The sequence below is a fragment of the Macaca thibetana genome, chromosome 6, assembly GCF_024542745.1.
Source record: "Macaca thibetana thibetana isolate TM-01 chromosome 6, ASM2454274v1, whole genome shotgun sequence".
NCBI classification, from domain to species: Eukaryota; Metazoa; Chordata; class Mammalia; order Primates; family Cercopithecidae; genus Macaca; species Macaca thibetana.
The window spans coordinates 43,392,528-43,411,637 of NC_065583.1; the positions used below are offsets into that span (position 1 = coordinate 43,392,528).

The 19,110-nt window shown below is 43.9% G+C and overlaps 1 protein-coding gene across 3 annotated transcripts in view; it reads left to right on the top strand.

Annotated features, from left to right (window-relative positions):
• The window catches only part of CDC25C (cell division cycle 25C), a 49,469-nt gene that overhangs the window by 11,984 nt on the left and 18,375 nt on the right, over nt 1-19,110 (top strand). For all 3 annotated transcript variants that reach the window (XM_050795127.1, XM_050795128.1, XM_050795126.1), the window contains one exon: nt 2,238-2,390. In XM_050795127.1, the coding sequence (XP_050651084.1) occupies nt 2,238-2,390 (153 nt within the window). The remainder of the gene's footprint in view (nt 1-2,237; nt 2,391-19,110) is intronic.

The window sequence follows — 19,110 nt, forward strand, 5'->3', positions numbered from 1 at the left end:
GCTGCCTCAGCCTCCCAAGTAGCTGGGACTACAGGCGTGCACCACCACACAAGGCTAATTTTTCATATTTTAGTAGAGATGGGGTTTCACCATGTTGGCCAGGATGGTCTTGATCTCCTGACCTCGTGATCCATGCCCGGGCACTAAGTTGATCGTGTTTTATTTAGGTTTTTGGTTTCTAGGATGGAGGGAAGACCTGGAGTATATTCAATTATTGGATAGTCTTGTGTGTGATTTTTTTTTAATTGCAGTAAAATGTGCATAATATTTACAATTTTAAGTATTTTTGACTGTGCAGTCTAGTGACAGTAAGTATATTAATAATGTGAGACTATCACCAGAACTCATTTCCAGAATTTTTTCATTATTCAAAACAGAAGCTGTATACCCTTAAGTGATAACTCTCCATCCCTGTTTCTGCCCAGCCATTGATAACCTCTATTTTCTGTCTCAGTGAATTTGACTATTCTAGATACCTCATATGAGTAGAATAATATAATATTTTGTCCTTTTGTGTGTGTGTGTGAGGTCTCACTCTGTCACCTCTGCTGGAGTGCAGTGGCACAATCATAGCTCACTGTAGCCTCAAACTCCCGGGCTCTGATGATTCTCCCACCTCAGTCTACCAAGTAGCTGGGACTGCAAATGTGTGCCACTACGCCTGGCTAATTTTTTTTTTTTTTTTTTTTTTTTGAGATAGAGTTTCACTCTGTCACCCAGGCTGGAGTGCAGTGGTGCAATCTTGGCTCACTGCAACCTTTGTCTCCCAGGTTCAAGTGATTCTCGTGCTTTACCCTCCCTAGTAGCTGGGATTACAGGCATGTGCTACCATGCCTGGTGAATTTTTTTGTATTTTTGGTAGAGATGGAGTTTCACCACGTTGGCCAGGCTGGTCTTAAACTCCTGGCTTCATGTGATCCGCCCACCTCGACCTAATTTTTTTGTATATTTTGTAGAGACAGGGTTTTGCCATGTTGCCCAGGCTGGTCTCAAATTCCTGGGTTCAGGAGATCCATCTGCTTCAGCCTCCCATAGTGCTGGAGTTATAGGTGTGAGCCACTGCGTCCAGCCTATATTTCCATTTAGCATAATGTCTTCAAAGTTCATCTGTGTCATAGGATGTATTAGAATTTCATTTCTTTTGTATGTATATCATATTTTGCTTATCCATTCATCTGTTGATGGACATTTTGAGTTGTTTCCAACCTTTTGGCCATTGTGAATAATGCTGCTATGAACATAGGTATACAAATATCTGCTTGAGTCCTTGCTTTTATTTTATTTGATTTATTTTTTTCCAAGACGGAGTCTTTGCCCTGTCGCCGAGGCTGGAGTGCAGTGGCGCAATCTCAGCTCACTGCAACTTCCATCTCCCCAGTTCAAGCAATTCTTCTGCCTCAGCCTCCCAAGTAGCTGGGATTACAAGCACGTACTACCATACCCGGCTAATTTTTGTATTTTTAGTAGAGATGGGGTTTCAACATGTTGGCCAGGCTGCTCTTGAACTCCTGACCTCGTAATCTGCCCGCCTCGGCTTGTAATCCCAAAGTACTGGGATTACAAGTGTGAGCTGCCGCGCCTGGCCCCTGTTTTTAATTCTTTTGGGTATATATTCATAAGTAGAATTGCTTGATTATATGATGATTCTATGTTTAATTTTTTGAGGAACTAGCATGCTAGTATCCATAGAGTGCCTCTGCACCCTTTTACATTCCCACCAGCAATGCACAAACACTTGTTATTTCTTATAATGGCCATCCTAATGGGTATAAAGTAGTATCTCATTGCAATTTTGATATGCATTTCCGTAATGATTACTTATGTTGAGCATCTTTTGATGTACTTATGGGCCATTTGTGTATCTTCTTTGGAGAAATGTCTATTCATGTCCCTTTTGATTGCTATTGTGTTTGTTATTGAGTTGTAGGAGTTCCTTATATATTCTGATATTAATCCCTCATCAAATATAAGACTTGCAAATATTTTCTCCCATTTTGTGGGTTGCCTTTTCATTCCCTTAATGGCGTTCTTTGATGCACAAAAGTTTTTCATTTTGATGAAGACTAATTTATCTATTTTTTTCTTTCATTATCTGTGCTTTCAGTGGCATTATCCAAATCCAATGTCATGAATTTTTTCCCTTATGTTTTCTTCTAAGAGTTTTATAGTTTTAGCTCTTACATTTAGGACTTTGATATATTTTGAATAGTTTTTAATGTTGTCAATATACTTGATAGGACAACGGAAAATTGGTGGACAGTGAAATGAAATATCTGGGCAGTCCTATTACTGCTCCAAAGTTGGATACAAATCCAAACCTAGGAGAAGACCAGGCAGAAGAGATTTCAAATGAATTAATGGAGTTTTCCCTGGAAGATCAAGAAGCAAAGGTAAAGTATTCTGTGATAGTATCTTTGCATTCTTCATATTCCTTCATTCTGTTAAAAGAAAAACTTGAGACAAATTAAACTTAGGAGAGTTTATTTGAGCAAAAAAATAACTAGTGAATCCAGCAACCCTCATAGCCAGAACATATTCAGTAAAACTCCAGTTTGCCATGTGGTCAGGCAGTATTATGGACAGAAAATAGAAATGAAGTATAGAAAACAGAAGTGAGGTACAGAGACAGCCCAGTTGGTTACAGCCTTGAGTTTACCTCATTTGAACATGGTTTAAACAGTTGATTGCTTGTGGTTGACTGAAGCTCAGCTGCTCTGCTTTCCTGAGACTCAGCTTTTTGATACAAAAGTATACTTCTAAATTAGGCTTTCAGTTGAAGTACTAAGTTAGGTTGCAACTTGGTATGTAAAGACTCAAGTACAGAGGCATCCGCAGGCCAAATTTAGTTTAATTAACAATTCATTCTTTTTTTTTTTTTTTTTTGAGACAGATTCTCGCTCTGTTGCCTAGGCTGGAGTGCAGTGGTGCCATCTTAGCTCACAGCAACCTCCTCTTCCCAGGTTCAAGCGATTCTCCCGCCTCAGCCACTAGAGTAGCGCAGCGCCACACCCGGGTAATTTTTAGTATTTTTAGTAGAGACAGGGTTTCACCATGTTGGCCAGGCTGGTCTTGAACTGGTCTCAGGTGATCCACCCGCCTCAGCCTTCCAAAGTGCTGGGATTATAAGCGTGAGCCACCATGCCCAGCCAACAATTCATTCTTGAATAAACAATATTTTATGCCTAATACGTATGAGTCACTCTACTAAATGCTGGAGCTACAGAGATCAACAAGATGTGATAACCTATCTTTATTTATTTATTTTTTTAAATGGAGTCTTGCTGTGTCACCTAGGCTGGAGTGCAGTGGTGTTATCTTGGCTCACTGCAACCTCTGTCTCCCAGGTTTAAGCAATTCTCTTGCCTCAGCCTCCCAAAGCACGCCACCATGCCTGGCTAATGTTTTGTAATTTTAGTAGAGACGGGGTTTTGACATGTTGGCCAGACAGGTCTCAAACTCCTGACCGCAAGTGATCTGCCCGCCTTGGCTTCCCAAAGAGCTGGGATTACAGGCATGAGCCACCGTGCCTGGCCTAACCTATCTTTAGACTGAGGGCTACCTGACTGATAGGTTATCAGGTTACTACAGGAATCTTCTTACTGCTGGTGAACAGGCTCCAGTCAATAGTTTGAGTGGATCACCATCAAAGTAACCTAGTATAAGTAATGTCTCCAGGATAGTAGTAATGTATAGAATATACCTAACATGACTTTTTAGGTATTTTATAATACAGTCTTTTGTTTCCTTTTATCTTTCCCATATCACCGATAGATATACCTGAAGCATGTGGGTTATAGCCTATATGCTGATATGCCAAAGATAGTTTCTGAGGCATTTAGCTTTTTTTTTTTTTTTGAGATAGGGTCTTGCTCTGTAGCCCAGGCTGGGGTACAGTGGCACAATTAAAGCTCACTGCAGCCTCAGTCTCCCCAGGCTCAGGCAGTCCTCCCACCTCAGCCTCTGAGTAGCTGGGACTATAGGCACATGCCACCATACCTGGCTAATTTTTTGTATTTTTTGTAGAGACGTGGTTTCACAGTATTGCCCAGGCTAGTCTCAAACTCCTGGGCTCAAATGATTCACACACCTTGGCCTCCCAAAGTGCTGGGATTACAGGCGTGAGCCACCATGCCAGGCCTGTATTTAGCATTTCTAAATCAACTTTGTTGCTTTGAAACAGGTAGAGCTATGAGTTTGTCTTTAAAATTTATTCATTTCACAAGGCCAATATGGTATAGTGGAGTTAGAACAGTTGCATTCTAGTCCTCATGCTTTTATTTTTTTAATTATTTAATTAATTAGATAGAGTCTTGCTCTGCTCTATCACCCAGACTGGAGTGCAGTGTTGAATTCCTGGGCTCAAGCAATCCTCCCACCTCAGCCTCCTGAGTAGCTAGGACTATAAGTGCATACCACCATGCCCAGCTAATTTTTAAAATTGTTTGTAGAGATGGGGTCTTGGTGTGTTGCCCAAGCTGGTTTGGAACTCTTGGGCTCCAGCAATCCTCTTGCCTTTGTTGTGGGATCTTTAGGGTGTTGCTTTTCTGGCTAGAAACCTCTGTGGCCAGTGGTGCCTTTGCCCGAGTTCTTGTCCTGCATCGAGGTACGCAGACAAGTGGAGGGTGAGCAAGACGAAGAGAAGCTCTATTGAGTGTTAGAACAGCTCAGAGGAGACTCACAGGGGCTAGCTCTTCTCTGTAGGCAGTTTGTCTTATCCGGTATTCAGCTCTCAGCAGAGAGGAGGCCCTGGAGTGGGTGGCTCCTCTCTTCAGGCAGGTCCTACCTGTTGACTTCCCAGCTCTCAGCAGAGAGCATAGCTTCTCTCACCTTTCTGGCTGTCTGATCTTTTCTCCATCCTCTACCCGGTTGTGGCTGAGCCTGGGGCTTTTATGGACCTCAGAGGGGAGAAAGTGCTTCCTGATTGGTTCATGGACTGCAGGAAAAGGCAGCACAAATCACCATCTGGTGGGTGGGACTGGCAGCCGGGTCCCCAGCCTTTAAGCCCTCCCTGTCCTGAAGATGGGGATTTATGGGAACCTCCCTTCCACCCAGGAGCCTGTCTGTCTCTCTCAGCAGTCCATGGCACCAGGCTGCTCACACCAAGGTGCACCTAAAGGCCAGCACTGACCACCCTCAGTCCCCACTTGGCTTCCCCTCTTTCGCTTCTGTGTGCCCAAATTCTGGAGGGGGCCAAGGTGGCAGGGTGTTGCCCTGAGGGTGCGCACACACATTCACCCCCGGACTGTAACAGCACCTGGGTTTGCCCCAACGCCACTCCGAGACTGGAGTGGGTGCCAGGAGCAGAGAGAAGCGGGGGTGGGGGTGGGGGGCAGGTTGCAGAGACTATTAGGTCCTGCACCTGGGAGGGCGGCTGCAGCTGCGCCCAGGAGGGCAGGGATCCTGCCTGCTCCCAGCCCCCACAAGAGCACAGGGAGGCTCAGATCTGCAACCACAACTTGGGCGGCTGCAACCCCACCCAGCAGGGCAAGGCTTCTGCCTGCTCTATGGAACAGGAGGCCCAGGTTAACAGCTGCAGTTTGTGTAGCTCCAGCAGCACCAGGGGAGCTCCTGCCCCAACTCAGAAGGGGAAGGGCTCCTGCTAGCTCCACGGATCATGCAGCCCTATCCATGCCTCTGCTGCAGCCAGTGTGATGATAGCAGCAAGCTCTCTGTAGTCGCAGCTGCCAACACATTGGCCTGTCAAAGTGCTGGAATTACAAGTGTGAGCCACCATATCCAGCCTCATTCTTTTATTTACTTGGTGTTATGATGTTCACAAGACAACCACCTGACCTCAGTTTTTAATTTATAAAATGGAGAGCATGATAAAAAAACTACCTCCTTAATAGGCTTGTTGTGAATAAAATATTAAAAGCAGTTTGTGTCCTCGTCACATACACACAAATAGTAACTGTGATGAAGGATGTGTTAATGAATTTCATTGTAGTAATCCTTAGATAATATATACATAAATCATTATATTGTACTTAAGTATATACAGATTTTATCATTTATACCTCAATAAAATGGAAAAAAAATTAAAAGAGCAGTTTGTAATACAGTAGCCCCCATTATTCACAGGGAATACATTCTGAGACCCCCAGTGGATGCCTAAAATTGCAGACAGTACTGAACCCTATATATACTATGCTTTTCCCTATGCATATGTACCTGTGATGGAGTTTTTTACTTAGGCATAGTAAGAGATTAACAATAATAACTAATAATAAAATAGAACAATTACAACAACATACTGTAATAAAAATTATATGAGGCTGGGCATGGTGGCTCATGCCTGTAATCCCAGCACACTGGGAGGCTGAAGCGGGTGGATCACTTGAGGTCAGGAGTTCGAGAGCTGCCTGGCCAACGTGGTGAAACCCCATCTCTACTAAAAATACAAAAATTAGCCAGGTGTGGTGGCAAGCATCTGTAACCCCAGCTACTCTGGTGGCTGAGGCAGTAGAATCGCTTGAACTTGAACCCAGGTGGCAGAGGCTTCAGTGAGCCGAGATCGCACCACTGCACTCCAGCCTGGGCAACAGAGTGAGACTCTTTCTCAAAAAAAAAAAAAAAGTGCTGGCTGGGCATGGTGAGTCACGCCTGTAATCCCAACGCTTTAGGAGGTTGAGACGGGCAAATCACCTGAAGCCAGGAGTTCGAGACCAGCTTGGCCAACATGGTGAAACCCCGTCTCTACTAAAAATACAAAAAAAATTAGCCGGGTGTGGTGGTGGGCACCTGTAATCCCAGCTACCCAGGAGGCTGAGGCAGGAGAATCACTTGAACGTGGGAAGCAGAGGTTGCAGTGAGCCAAGATCGCTCCATTGCACTCCAGCCTGGGCAACAAGCATGAAACTCCATCTCAAAAAAAAAAAAAAAAAGTGCTATAGGCTGGTAGCGGTGACTCACACCTGTAATCCCAGAACTTTGGGAGGTCGAGGTGGGTGGGTCACCTGAGATCAGGAGTTCTAGACCAACCTGGCCAAGTATGAAACCTCGTCTCTACTAAAAATACAAAAATTAGCTGGGTGCGGTGGCAGGTGCTTGTAATGCCAGCTACTTGGGAGGCTTAGGCAGGACAATCACTTGAACCCAGGAGTTGGAGGTTGCATTGAGTCAAGATCATGCCACTGCACTCCAGCCTGGGCAACAGAATGAGACTCCATCTCAAAAAAAAAAAAAGAAAGAAAGAAAGAAAGAAAAAAGGACATAGGTGTTTGGGAGAGTATTATTTTTGGCTTTACCCTGAGTAACTGGAGGCAGTTTAGTGGTATTAAGTGCCTTCATTTTATTGTGAGTACTTACCCATTTCTAGGATTTTTTTTATTACCCGAAGCAGAAATGCTCTTTTTTTTTTTTTTTTTTTTTTTTTGAGATGTAGTCTTGCTCTCTCGCCCAAGCTGAAGTGCAGTGGTGCGATTTTGGCTCACTGCACCTCCACCTCCTGGGTTCAAGTGACTCCCCTGCCTCAGTCCCCCGAGTAGCTGGGATTCCAGGCACACCTCACCATGGCCGGCTAATTTTTTTGTATTTTTAGTAGTGACAGGGTTTCACCATGTTGGCCAGGCTGGTCTTGAATACCTGACCTCAGGTGATCTGCCCTCCTCGGCCTTTCAAAGTGCTGAGACTACAGGTGAGCCACTGTGCCTGGCCCCCAAAGAGAAATATTGTACCCAGTAAACAATAACTTTCCATCTTCTCCCCTTCCCCAGCCCCTAGTAACCACTATTCTATTTTCTGCCCTCTATGAATTTGACTGCTCTAGGTACGTCATACAAAGGGAAGCATACAATATTTGTCCTTTTGTCTCTGGCATATATCTCATAGTGTAATGTTTTTGTTGGTAATCAGTGTGGTAGTATGTATCAGAATTTCATTCTCTTAAAAAAAAATCAGTTTTACGTTAAATTGTAAAATGCACATAACCTTTATCATCATAACCATTTTCAAGCATATAGTTCAGTAGTATTACATACATTCCCATTGTTGTATAACCAATCTCCAGAACTCTTTGTTGTTGTTGTTGTTGTTGTTTGTTTTGTTTTGTTTTTTGAGACGGAGTCTTGCTCTGTCGCCCAGGCTGGAGTGCAGTGGCGCAATCTCGGCTCACTGCAACCTCCGCCTCCTGGGTTCACGCCATTCTCCTGCCTCAGCCTCCCGAGTAGCTGGGACTATAGGTGCTCGCCACTAAGCCCGGCTAATTTTTTGTATTCTTTAGTAGAGACGGGGTTTCTCTGTGTTAGCCAGGATGGTCTCGATCTCCTGACCTCGTAATCCGCCCGCCTCAGCCTCCTAAAGTGCTGGGATTACAGGCGTGAGCCACTGCGCCCGGCCTCCAGAGCTCTTTTAATTTTGGAAAACTGACACTCTGTGCCCATAAAACAATTCCCATTTTCCCCTTCTCCCAGCCTCTGGCAACCACCATTCTACTTTCTATAAATTTGATTATTCTAGATATCTCTGATAAGTGGAATGATATAGGGTTTTTTTGTTTTGTAACTCTCTTATTTTAATTAGCATAATGTCCTCAAGCTTTATCTATGTTGTAGCATGTATCATAATTTCATTCCTTTTTATGACAGAATAATATTCCATTGTATGTATATACCATATTTTGTGACATTTGGGTTTCTACCTTTTGGCAATTGTGAATATTGTTGCTTTGAAAATTGGTTTACAAATATCTCTTTGTGTCCTTGCTTTCAGTTCTTTTACTTCTTTGGAGACAGGGTCTCACTCAGTTGCCCAGGCTGCAGTGCAGTGATGTGATCATGGCTCACTGCAGCCTTGAACTCTTTGGCTCAAGCAGTCCTCCCATCTCAGCCTTCCAAGTAACTCAAGTAACTGGGATTACAGGTGTGAGCCACCACACCTGGCCCTGCTTTCAGTTCTTTTTTTTTTTTTTTTTTTTGAGACAGGGTCTCACTCTTGTCACCCAGGCTGGAGTGCAGGTGATCTCGGCTCACTGCAAGCTCGGCCTCCCGGGTTCACGCCATTCTCCTGCCTCAGCCTCCAGAGTAGCTGGGACTAAGGCACCCGCCACCACACCCAGCTAATTTTTTGTATTTTTAGTAGAGAGAGGCTTTCACCGTGTTAGCCAGGATGGTCTCGATCTCCTGACCTTGTGATCCGTCTGCCTCGGCCTCCCAAAGTGCTGAGATTACAGGCATAAGCCACCGCACCTGGCCCCTGCTTTCAGTTATTTAGGGTATATACCCAGAAGTGAAATTGCTGGGTCATATGGTTATTCTGTGTTTAATTTTTTAAGGAACTTTTATACTGTTTTCACAGCAACTGTTTCATTTTACATTCCCACCAGCAATGCACAGGGGTCCCAATTTCTTCAGATCATAGCCAACACTTGTTATTTTCTGATTTTGATAATATCCATCCTGATGACTATGAAATGGTATCTCATTGTAATTTTAATTTACATTTCCCTAATGATCAGTGATGCTGAGCACCTTTTCATATGCTTCCTGGCCATTTGTATATCTTCTTTGAAGAAGTATCTATTTAAGTCCTTTGCCTATTTTTTAATTGAGTTGTTTCTTTTGTTATTGTTGAGTTGTAGTTCTTTATATATTCTGGATATCAATCCCTTATCAGATAAATAATTTGCAAATATTTTTTCCTATTCTGTTGGTTGCCTATTCACTCTGTTGATTGTGCCCTTTGTTGCAAAAAAGTTTTAAATTTTGATGAAGTCTAATTTATCCACTTTTTTTGTTGCTTGTGCTTTTGGTGTCATATCTGAGAAATCATTGCCAAATTCAATGTCATGTGCCTCTCCCAACCCCCTCCCCTTTTTAAAAAAAATAGTAGGGACAGGGTCTCACCCAGGCTGGAGTACAGTGATGCAATCACATAGCTCACTGTAATTTCAAACTCCTGCCCTCAAGGGATCCTCCCACCTCAGTATCCATAGTAGCTAGTACTACAGGCATGTACCGCCACACCTGGCTAATTTATTTTTTGTAGAGATGGGGGTCTTGCCTTGTTACTCTGCTGGTCTCAAAATTCTGGCCTCAAGAAATCCTCTTGCTTCAGCCTCCCAAAGTGCTGCGATTACAGGTGTGAGTCATTGGGCCCAGCTCCGTATGTTTTCTTTAAAGAGTTTTATAGTTATAGCTCTTTTTTTTTTTTTTTTTTTTTTTTTTTTTTTTGAGACGGAGTCTTGCTCTGTCGCCCAGGCTGGAGTGCAGTGGCACAATCTCAGCTCACTGCAAGCTCCGCTTCGCCTCCCGGGTTCACGCCATTCTCGTGCCTCAGCTTCCCAAGTAGCTGGGACTACAGGCGCATGCCACCACGCCCGGCTAATTTTTTTTTGTAATTTTAGTAGAGACGGGGTTTCACCATGTTAGCCAGGATGGTCTCGAACTCCTGACCTCGTGATCCACCCGCCTCGGCCTCCCAAAGTGCTGGGATTACAGACGTGAGCCACCGCGCCCGGCCTATAGTTATAGCTCTTAAGTTTAGGTCTTTGATTCATTTTGAGTTCAAAAATCATTTAACTGTATATGCAAGAGTTTATTTCTTGGCTCTATTCCATTCCACTGGTCTATATGTCTGTCTTTATGCCAATGCCACACTGTTTACTGTAGCTTTGTAGTAAGTCATTTTATAAATTTTTAATTTCACACATCATCCTTGGATATATTCTCCTTTATGGAAAAGTTAAAACATAACCGCTAAGGATAACTGACCCTATCTGACCACCGTTCAAAGTCCCTATTGAAGGAAAGGGCTCAGTGGGAAAAGTTAAGAGCATGTGAGTCAGTGGAGCGTGGTGGTCTGAGAAGTAGCCTCTGGAACCAGACTGCCTGGAGTCATAGCTTGATTCTGCCACTTTTAGATATATGACTGTAGGTGAGTCATATGATCTCCTTGTGTTCAGTTTCTTGGGTTGTTGTGAGGATTGAATGAGTTAATTACACATAAAGCATGTAGAACAATACTTATCAATTAATAGTACTTAACTATTATGGTGTAGTGTAAGTGCTTAATTATTGTAGTATACGACTCCACATAGTTATGAAGAAGGCTAATGGGTGAGGGGATGCTCAATGACCTTGATGTCCTCCGCAAAGTAAAAACTGAAATAATCTGGTGATTCAGAGGAGTGTGTGAGGTGAGAGTCTTAAAAGTGTGTGAAGAAGGTTATAACTGACTTTTGGAGACTGTAGAATTACTGAAAGGCTAGTAAGATGATATTTGTAAGGTCCTATGAGGGCATTATCAGATAGACATGCATGGAACTTGTTGCAAGTGTCTTCCTACAAGAATGTTCTGGCCTGGAAGCGAGACTGGGGACTTTGGAACTCCAGGGATGGTAGTAAGGGTTGAAGATTGCCAATGGTGGATGAACAAGGGGTTGAGGAAGAATAGGTGGTGGTGAAGGCACCAGAAAAGTCAGTGATGATTCAAAGCCTGGCTAAAGAGCCGGATATCATTAGGTGGACTCAGTAAAGCAAGAGCAGTAATGTGATTGAAAGTTGCTGAGAAGGCCGGGTGCGGTGGCTCACGCCTGTAATCCCTGCACTTTGGGAGGCCGAGGCGGGCGGATCACGAGGTCAGGAGATCGAGACCATCCTGGCTAACACGGTGAAACCCCGTCTCTACTAAAATACAAAAAAAAAAATTAGCCGGGCGTGGTGGCGGGCGCCTGTAGTCCCAGCTACTCCGGAGGCTGAGGCAGGAGGATGGCGCGAACCCGGGAGGCGGAGCTTGCAGTGAGCCGAGATGGTGCCACTGCACTCCAGCCTGGGCGACAGAGTGAAGACTCCGCCTCAAAAAAAAAAAAAAAAAGAAAGTTGCTGAGAAGGTATAAAGTGGCTGGTTTAGAAAGTTTTCAGAGCTAGGCCGGGTGCAGTGGCTCACACCTGTAATTCTAACACTGGGAGGCTGAGACAGGTGGATTACTGGAGGTCAGGAGTTCAAGGCCAGCCTGGCCAACATGGTGAAACCTCATCTCTACTAAAAATACAAAAATTAGCCGGGCTTGGTGGCAGGCGCCTGTAATCTCAGCTACTTGGGAGGCTGAGGCAGGAGAATTGCTTGAACCTGAGAGGTGGAGGTTGCAGATCACACCACTGCACTCCAGCCTAGGTGACAAAACGAGACTTCATCTCAAAAAAAACAAAAACAAAAAATTTGAGAGCTAGGGGAGGTTTTACTTAGTTTGAGGGCTTGCCGTGTTTGAGCTCTTGGTAGTCTAATAGATGATGTTTGCAGTTGTTTTTGTTTTTATTTTTTTATTTTGTTTTTTTAAATTCCCCTCATCTCCCTGCCTCGCCGCCTTTTATTTTGGGATGGAGTTTCACTCTTGTTGCCCAGGCTGGAGTGCAATGGCATGATCTCGGCTCACTGCAACTTCCACCTCCCAGGTTCAAGAGATTCTCCTGCCTTAGCCTTCCGGGTAGGTAGGATTTCAGGTGCCCACCACCACCCCTGGCTAATTTTTTGTATTTTTAGTAGGCATAGGGTTTCACCATGTTGACCAGGCTGGTCTTGAACTCCTGACCTCAGGTGATCCACCTGCCTCAGCCTCTCAAAGTACTGGGATTACAGGCGTGAGCCACCACACCCAGCCAAATTTCCTGTTTTAAGAATGAAGTATTTTTATGTTTTTTTTTTTTTTTTTTTTTTGAGATGGGGTCTCGCTCTGTCACCCAGGCTGGAGTGCAGTGGCCAGATCTCAGCTCACTGCAAGCTCCGCCTCCCGGGTTCACGCCATTCTCCTGCCTCAGCCTCCCAAGTAGCTGGGACTACAGGCGCCCGCCACCTCGCCCGGCTAGTTTTTTGTATTTTTTAGTAGAGACGGGGTTTCACCGGGTTAGCCAGGATGGTCTCGATCTCCTGACCTTGTGATCCACCCGTCTCGGCCTCCCAAAGTGCTGGGATTACAGGCTTGAGCCACCGCGCCCGGCTTTTTTTTTTTTTTTAATACCAGTTTGTTGAGAGCCTGATGTAGAGTTCTAGAGAAGCTTAGTGGAAGTATTGTGAAGTCATGCTCTCCAAAGTGTTGTCAGTGGACATTGTAAGAATGTGGAAAGTACAATGGGTTTTAGTATTGAAGATAGTTCAGAGACTAGAATGGAAAGGAAAAATGCGAGCCAGGCAATAACAAGAGCTCCCATTTATTGACTACTTAGAATATACTAGGCACTGTGTGCTAAGCAGTATACATCCATAATCACATTTCATTCTCATATCAACCCTGAAAGATGACTATTGTCTCCCTTTGAGGGGAAGCCATTGGGTCATGAGGTAAGGTACGATACCCAAGGTTACATGGTTAGAAGCAGCAGAGCCAGGGTTTAAACTAAGATCTACCTTACCCCGGAGCCTGTTTTCAGCAATTCTCCCAGGTAATTCTGATACACACTAAATTTTGAGAGTTATGTTCTATAACATAGTATTAAATCCTATTTTATTTTTAATTTCATTGGTTTGTGGGAAAACAGAACCAAGATACAATCTGAAGAAGGCAGGATGGGTGTTGGGAGAATTGACAGTGACCTTCCTAAAACATAAAGCAGTTTTGAGAACTTGCTGATAATGGACAGTAGATCTATAGAAAAACAGCAAGTTAGGAATAGTCGGCATGGGGAAAAGGTTTCTAGGGCTTCTGAAAGAAAGAGCAATGTAAAATGAACATTTAGGATCACTTTTACAAATATGTTAGTCTTCACATTTGCAGAATGTTGTAATTAATATAGTTAAGTCTCAACTGGTATTAACTTAGCAAATTGAATTTAATGTTAATTTTTAAAATCCTTTAATTTTCTATTTCATTGTTGAAAACTTGTCTAAGTTGTGTTGATCTGCTTTTATGAATTAAGTGCAGTACAGTGAACATAATTGAATCTTTCTCTGGTGATTGAAGATCTTTCATAGTCTCAGAAATATCATTCTGAATTGCATAATGTAGACAGTATAGAAGCATGGACTTAAAATAGATTGACCCCAGGAAATATTCTGGAACAGGTTTTCCCAACCCCTGGGCCATGGATCAGTACAGGTCCATGATCTGTTAGGAACCAGGCTGCACAGTAGGAAGTGAGGGGTGGGCCAGTGAGCATTAACACCTAAGCTCTGCCTCCTGTCAGATCAGTGGCAGCATTAGATTCTCATAGGAGGCGAACTCTTTTGTGAACTGCGCATGCGAGGGATCCAGGTTGCCCGTTCCTTATGATAATCTGAGAATCTAACTAATGCCTGATGATCTGAGGTGAAACAGTTTCATCCTGAAACCATATCCCCACCCAGATCCGTGGAAAAAATGTCTTCCATAAAACTGGTCCCCAGTACTAAAAAGGTTGGGGACCACTGCTCTGAAAGTTTTGTTTAGGTGGAAGAGTGGCATAGGGCAATGAGGTATTTATTTGATTTTTTTTTTTTTTTTTTTTTTTTAAGAGACAGGGTCTTCTATGTTGTCCAGACTGATCTCAAACTTTTGAGCTCAGGTGTTCCCGCTGTCTTGGCCTCCCAACGTGCATTTTGATGGTCTGAAAAATATTTGGACAATAGAGCTTTAACAGAAAATTTAAATAATTTAGTAAAAAAAAATTTTTTAATTGTCCCTTTATGGGCTCATTTTCTTAGATTGTAACTCTTATGCAGTCATTTTCTCTTTCTTTTTTTCCTTCTTTCTCTTTTTTTTTTTTTTTTTTTTTTTTTTTGAGACAGTCTAACTCTGTCTTCCAGGCTGGATTATAGTGGCATGATCAGGACTCACCGCAGGTCACAACTTCCTGGGCTCAGGCGATTCTTCCGTCTCAGCCTCCCGAGTAGCTGGGACTACAGGCACATGCTACCATGCCCAGCTGATTTTTGTAGAGACAATTTCACCATGTTGCCCAAGCTGCCCTTAACTCCTGGGCTCAAGTGATCTGCCTGCCTCCCCCTCCCAAAGCGCTAGGATTACAGGTGTGAGACACCATGCATGGCCATAAAGTCATTTTTCATTGATGGCCCACCCTATAAGAATATGCATAGCAGTAGGTTTTAGGTTAGAAAAGGGATAGGGGGCTGGGCACGGTGGCTCATGCCTGTAATCCTAGCACTTTGGGAGGCCGAGGCAGGTGGATCGCTTGAGGTCAGGAGTTTGAGACCAGCCTGGCCAACATGGCGAAACCCCGTCTCTACTAAAAATACAAAAATTAGCCAGGCATGGTGGCATGCACCTGTAATCCCAGCTACTAAAGAGCCCAAGGAAGGAAAATCACTTGAACCTGAGAAGCAGAGATTGCAGTGAGCCGAGATCGTGCCACTGAACTCCAGCCTGGGCAACAGAGAGACTCTATCTCAAAAAGAAAAAAAAAAAAAAAGGCATAGGGATTTTTTTTGTTACTGTTTTACCTCTTTGATGTTAAATGAAAAAAAAAAAAAAAAATAGGCCAGGTACGTTGGCTCATGCCTGAAATCCCAGCACTTTGGGAGGCAGAGGTGGGCAGATCACCTGAGGTCAGGAATTTGAGACCAGCCTGGCCAACGTGATGAAACCCCATCTCTACTAAAAATACACAGATTAGCTGGGCGTGGTGGTATGCGCCTGTAATCTCAGTTACTTGGGAGGCTGAGGCAGGAGAATTGCTTGAACCCTGGAGGTGGAGGTTGCAGGGAGCCAAGATTGCACCACTGCACTCCTGCCTGGGTGACAGAGTGAGACCCTGTCTCAAAATATAATAATAATTATAATAATAAATGGAAATAAATAGATACTTGTATAAAGCAGTGACCTCCTTGGAGATTGTTGTAACCTTAGTGATTTTTCATTCATTTGTTTATTTAAAAAATATTTATTGAGTACCTGTTACATGTTGAGAAGTGTGGTAGGCACTGGTGATACAATGGTGAACAAAACAGTCTAGAATTTATATTCTTGTCAGGGATGCATCAAAACAACAAAAATTTTTATCAAGTTAATTGATATTCTAGTTAGAGTTCTTGGTTGCAGATAATAGAAACTGATTTAGTTTCCTCAAGCAGAAAAGGAATTTTTCTGGAGGGTATTGAGGAACTCAGAATTACAAGAAGGCTGGAAAACAAAGTAAGGCCCAGCCAAAATACTATTCCAGGAACATTGTGCTCAGGATGCCGCCACTTGTTGGCTGGACACTCAATGCCACCATTACCGGCACCCTGCAATGGAACATGATCAGGCTTGCTGCTAGATAGACCATGCTGCTCATGGATATTTGCTACCACCTACTATATTCTCTACTGTGATGCAGCAACCGTAAAAAGTCTGGACCAACTCTTTGCTTTTTGAGCTTCTTTAAGGTTCAAAATCCCAGGCAGGAATATCTAGTTGGTCACAAGGGCATAGAAAAGGGAATATCTGTCCCTCATTGGCCTCCTCATCAGGAGGCAGGGCTGCCTCTCTAACTTGAGATTTTACTGAAACAGTATGTTGGGCAGCCAAATTGTAAATGTCTGCCATAACAGACAAAATAATTTAGCTTTTGGGCTGGGTGTGGTGGCTCACACTTGTAATCCCAACATTTTGGGAGGCTGAGGCAACAGGATAGTTTGAGGTGACAAGTTTGAGACCAACCTAGGCAAATAGTAAGCCCCCATCACTACAAAAAAATAAAAATTAGCCAGTCATGGTGGTGTGCACCTGTAGTCCCAGCTACTCCAGAGGCTGAAGTGGGAGGACTGTTTGAGTCCAGCAGTTCAAGGCTACAGAGAGCTATGATCATGCCTGGGCAATCCAGCCTGGGTGACAGAGCAAGACCCCATCTTTAATAATAATAATAATTTAGTAATTGCAAATAGTCCAAGTATAATGATGGAAACAAAATGGGGTCTGAAATAGAGACTAATAGAAGGAAATCTTTAAATGGAGAATAATGAGGGAAGACCTCCACAAGTGGGAGATATTTGGTTAAGAATCGGGTGATGAACTCTCCCAGTTTGCCTGGGACTGGAATGTTCTAGGATGTGGGGCTTCCATTGCTAAAACTGGGAAAGTTTTACACAATGAAGTTGGGGCCACTCTAATTGTGAAGGAACCATATAGGACAAGAGTAGAGGCAGGAGCATTTCATGAAGAAGGAATGTTGCAGGTACAGAGGCCCCAGGTGGAAAAGGTCTTCACATGTTGGAGGAACTGAGAAGTCAGTGTGAATGAGAGGAGTGTTATGTGAGCTGGGAAAGAATAAGTAGTTAGGAGGTAGATCATGCAGGGCCTTTAGGCTATGGTGAGTGTTTGGATTTTATTCTAAGTACAATGAGTTGCTACTGAAGGGAGGGCTTTAGGCAGGGGAATAATATGATCTGATTTGTTTTGTGAAGACCACTCTTGTTGATGGATGGGGAACAGATTAGAAGGGATTAAGAGTTGGAAGTCAGCAGGTGGCTTGGCTCACACCTGTAATCCTGTCACTCTGAGAGGCTGAGGCAGGAGAGTTGCTTGAGCTCAGGAGTTTGAGACCAGTCTGAGCAACATAGTGAAACCTCATCTCTACTAAAAATAAAAAAATGTTAGTTGCATGTGGTGGCGCATGCCTGTCAGTCCCAGCCACTAGGGAGGCAGAGGCGGTAGGATTGCTTGAGCCCAGGAGGTCGAGGCTGCAGTGAGCAATGATCGTGCCACTGCACTCCAGCCTGGGCAACAAAGGGAGACCCTGCCTCAAAAAAAAAAAAAAAAAAGTTGGAAGCAGGTAAGAGTAGGAACCTATTGCGTTAGTCCCAGGTAGAGTTGGTGGTAGCCTGAACTAAGGTGTTGGCTATGGAGACAGAGAAATGGATGCATTCAAAATATATTCTGCCTGCCTGCCTCAGCAACATGTCTCTACAAAAAAAAAAAAAAAAAAAATTAGCCAGGCATGGTGTGTATGCCTGTAGTCCCAGCTACTCAGGAGGCTGAGGTGGGAGAATGGCTTGAGCCTAGGGGTTTGAGGCTGCAGTGAACCGTGATCACACCACTGCTCTCCAGCCTGGGCGACAGAGCAAGACCCTGTCTCAAAAAAAATTAAAAAGTGAAAAGATACATAGATATATATATTTTGGATAGAGAATCAACAGGACGGCCGGGCGCGGTGGCTCAAGCCTGTAATCCCAGCACTTTGGGAGGCCGAGACGGGCGGATCATGAGGTCAGGAGATCGAGACCATCCTGGCTAACACGGTGAAACCCCGTCTCTACTAAAAAATACAAAAAACTAGCCAGGCGAAGTGGCGGGCGCCTGTAGTCCCAGCTACTTGGGAGGCTGAGGCAGGAGAATGGCGTATACCCGGGAGGCGGAGCTTGCAGTGAGCTGAGATCCGGCCACTGCACTCCAGCCTGGGTGACAGAGCATGACTCCGTCTCAAAAAAAAAAAAAAAAAAAAAAAAGAGAATCAACAGGACTTGGAGGGTTGGATGCAGGCTGTGAAGGAAGGATGAGATCAAGGATGACTTTAGTCATATGCAGTTTGAAGTGTTTTGTTGTGAAGAGAAAACAGATGCTATCAGAAGAAAACTGCCTTCTTTTCTCACCAGATACAGCAACCACTCTCCTTTTATACCCATATAATCTGCAGTTGCTCTTGCCGCAGAGCATGAAGTGTCCCTGCTCCTATCTAAAGCCCTCCCTTCACACTGTGTCCTATTCATTCATTCATTCATTCACTAATGCCAGAGATACAGTAGTTAACACAATGCAACAAAGTCTTGCTCTTACAGAGCTTACATTCTAGTCATGAGGAAACAGACAAATACATTTGTAATATAGCAGATGGTAAAAATACTATGGTGAAAAAGCAGAAGGAGACTATAGGGAGTCCCTGGATTGGAGGGGGACAGGGTGAGAGTTATTATTTTTGATAGGTTGCATAGGTCAGAGGAGACTTCTTTGAGAGTGACGTTTGAGCAGACATCTGAAAGAGCGAGGAAGCCAAACAAGCAGATGTCAGGAGGAATGAGTCATTCCCAGCAGAAGGCAAAGCAAGTGCAATGCCCCTGAGGTGAGTATGCTTGGTGTGTTCATGGGACAGCAAGAAGGCCAGTGTGGCTGCAGTGGAAGGAACATAGTGGAGAGGGGTAGGAAATGAGGGCAGAGAGGAGTTAGCAGGAGGACAGATTGTGTAGGGCCTTGTAGGCATTTGTGAAATCTGC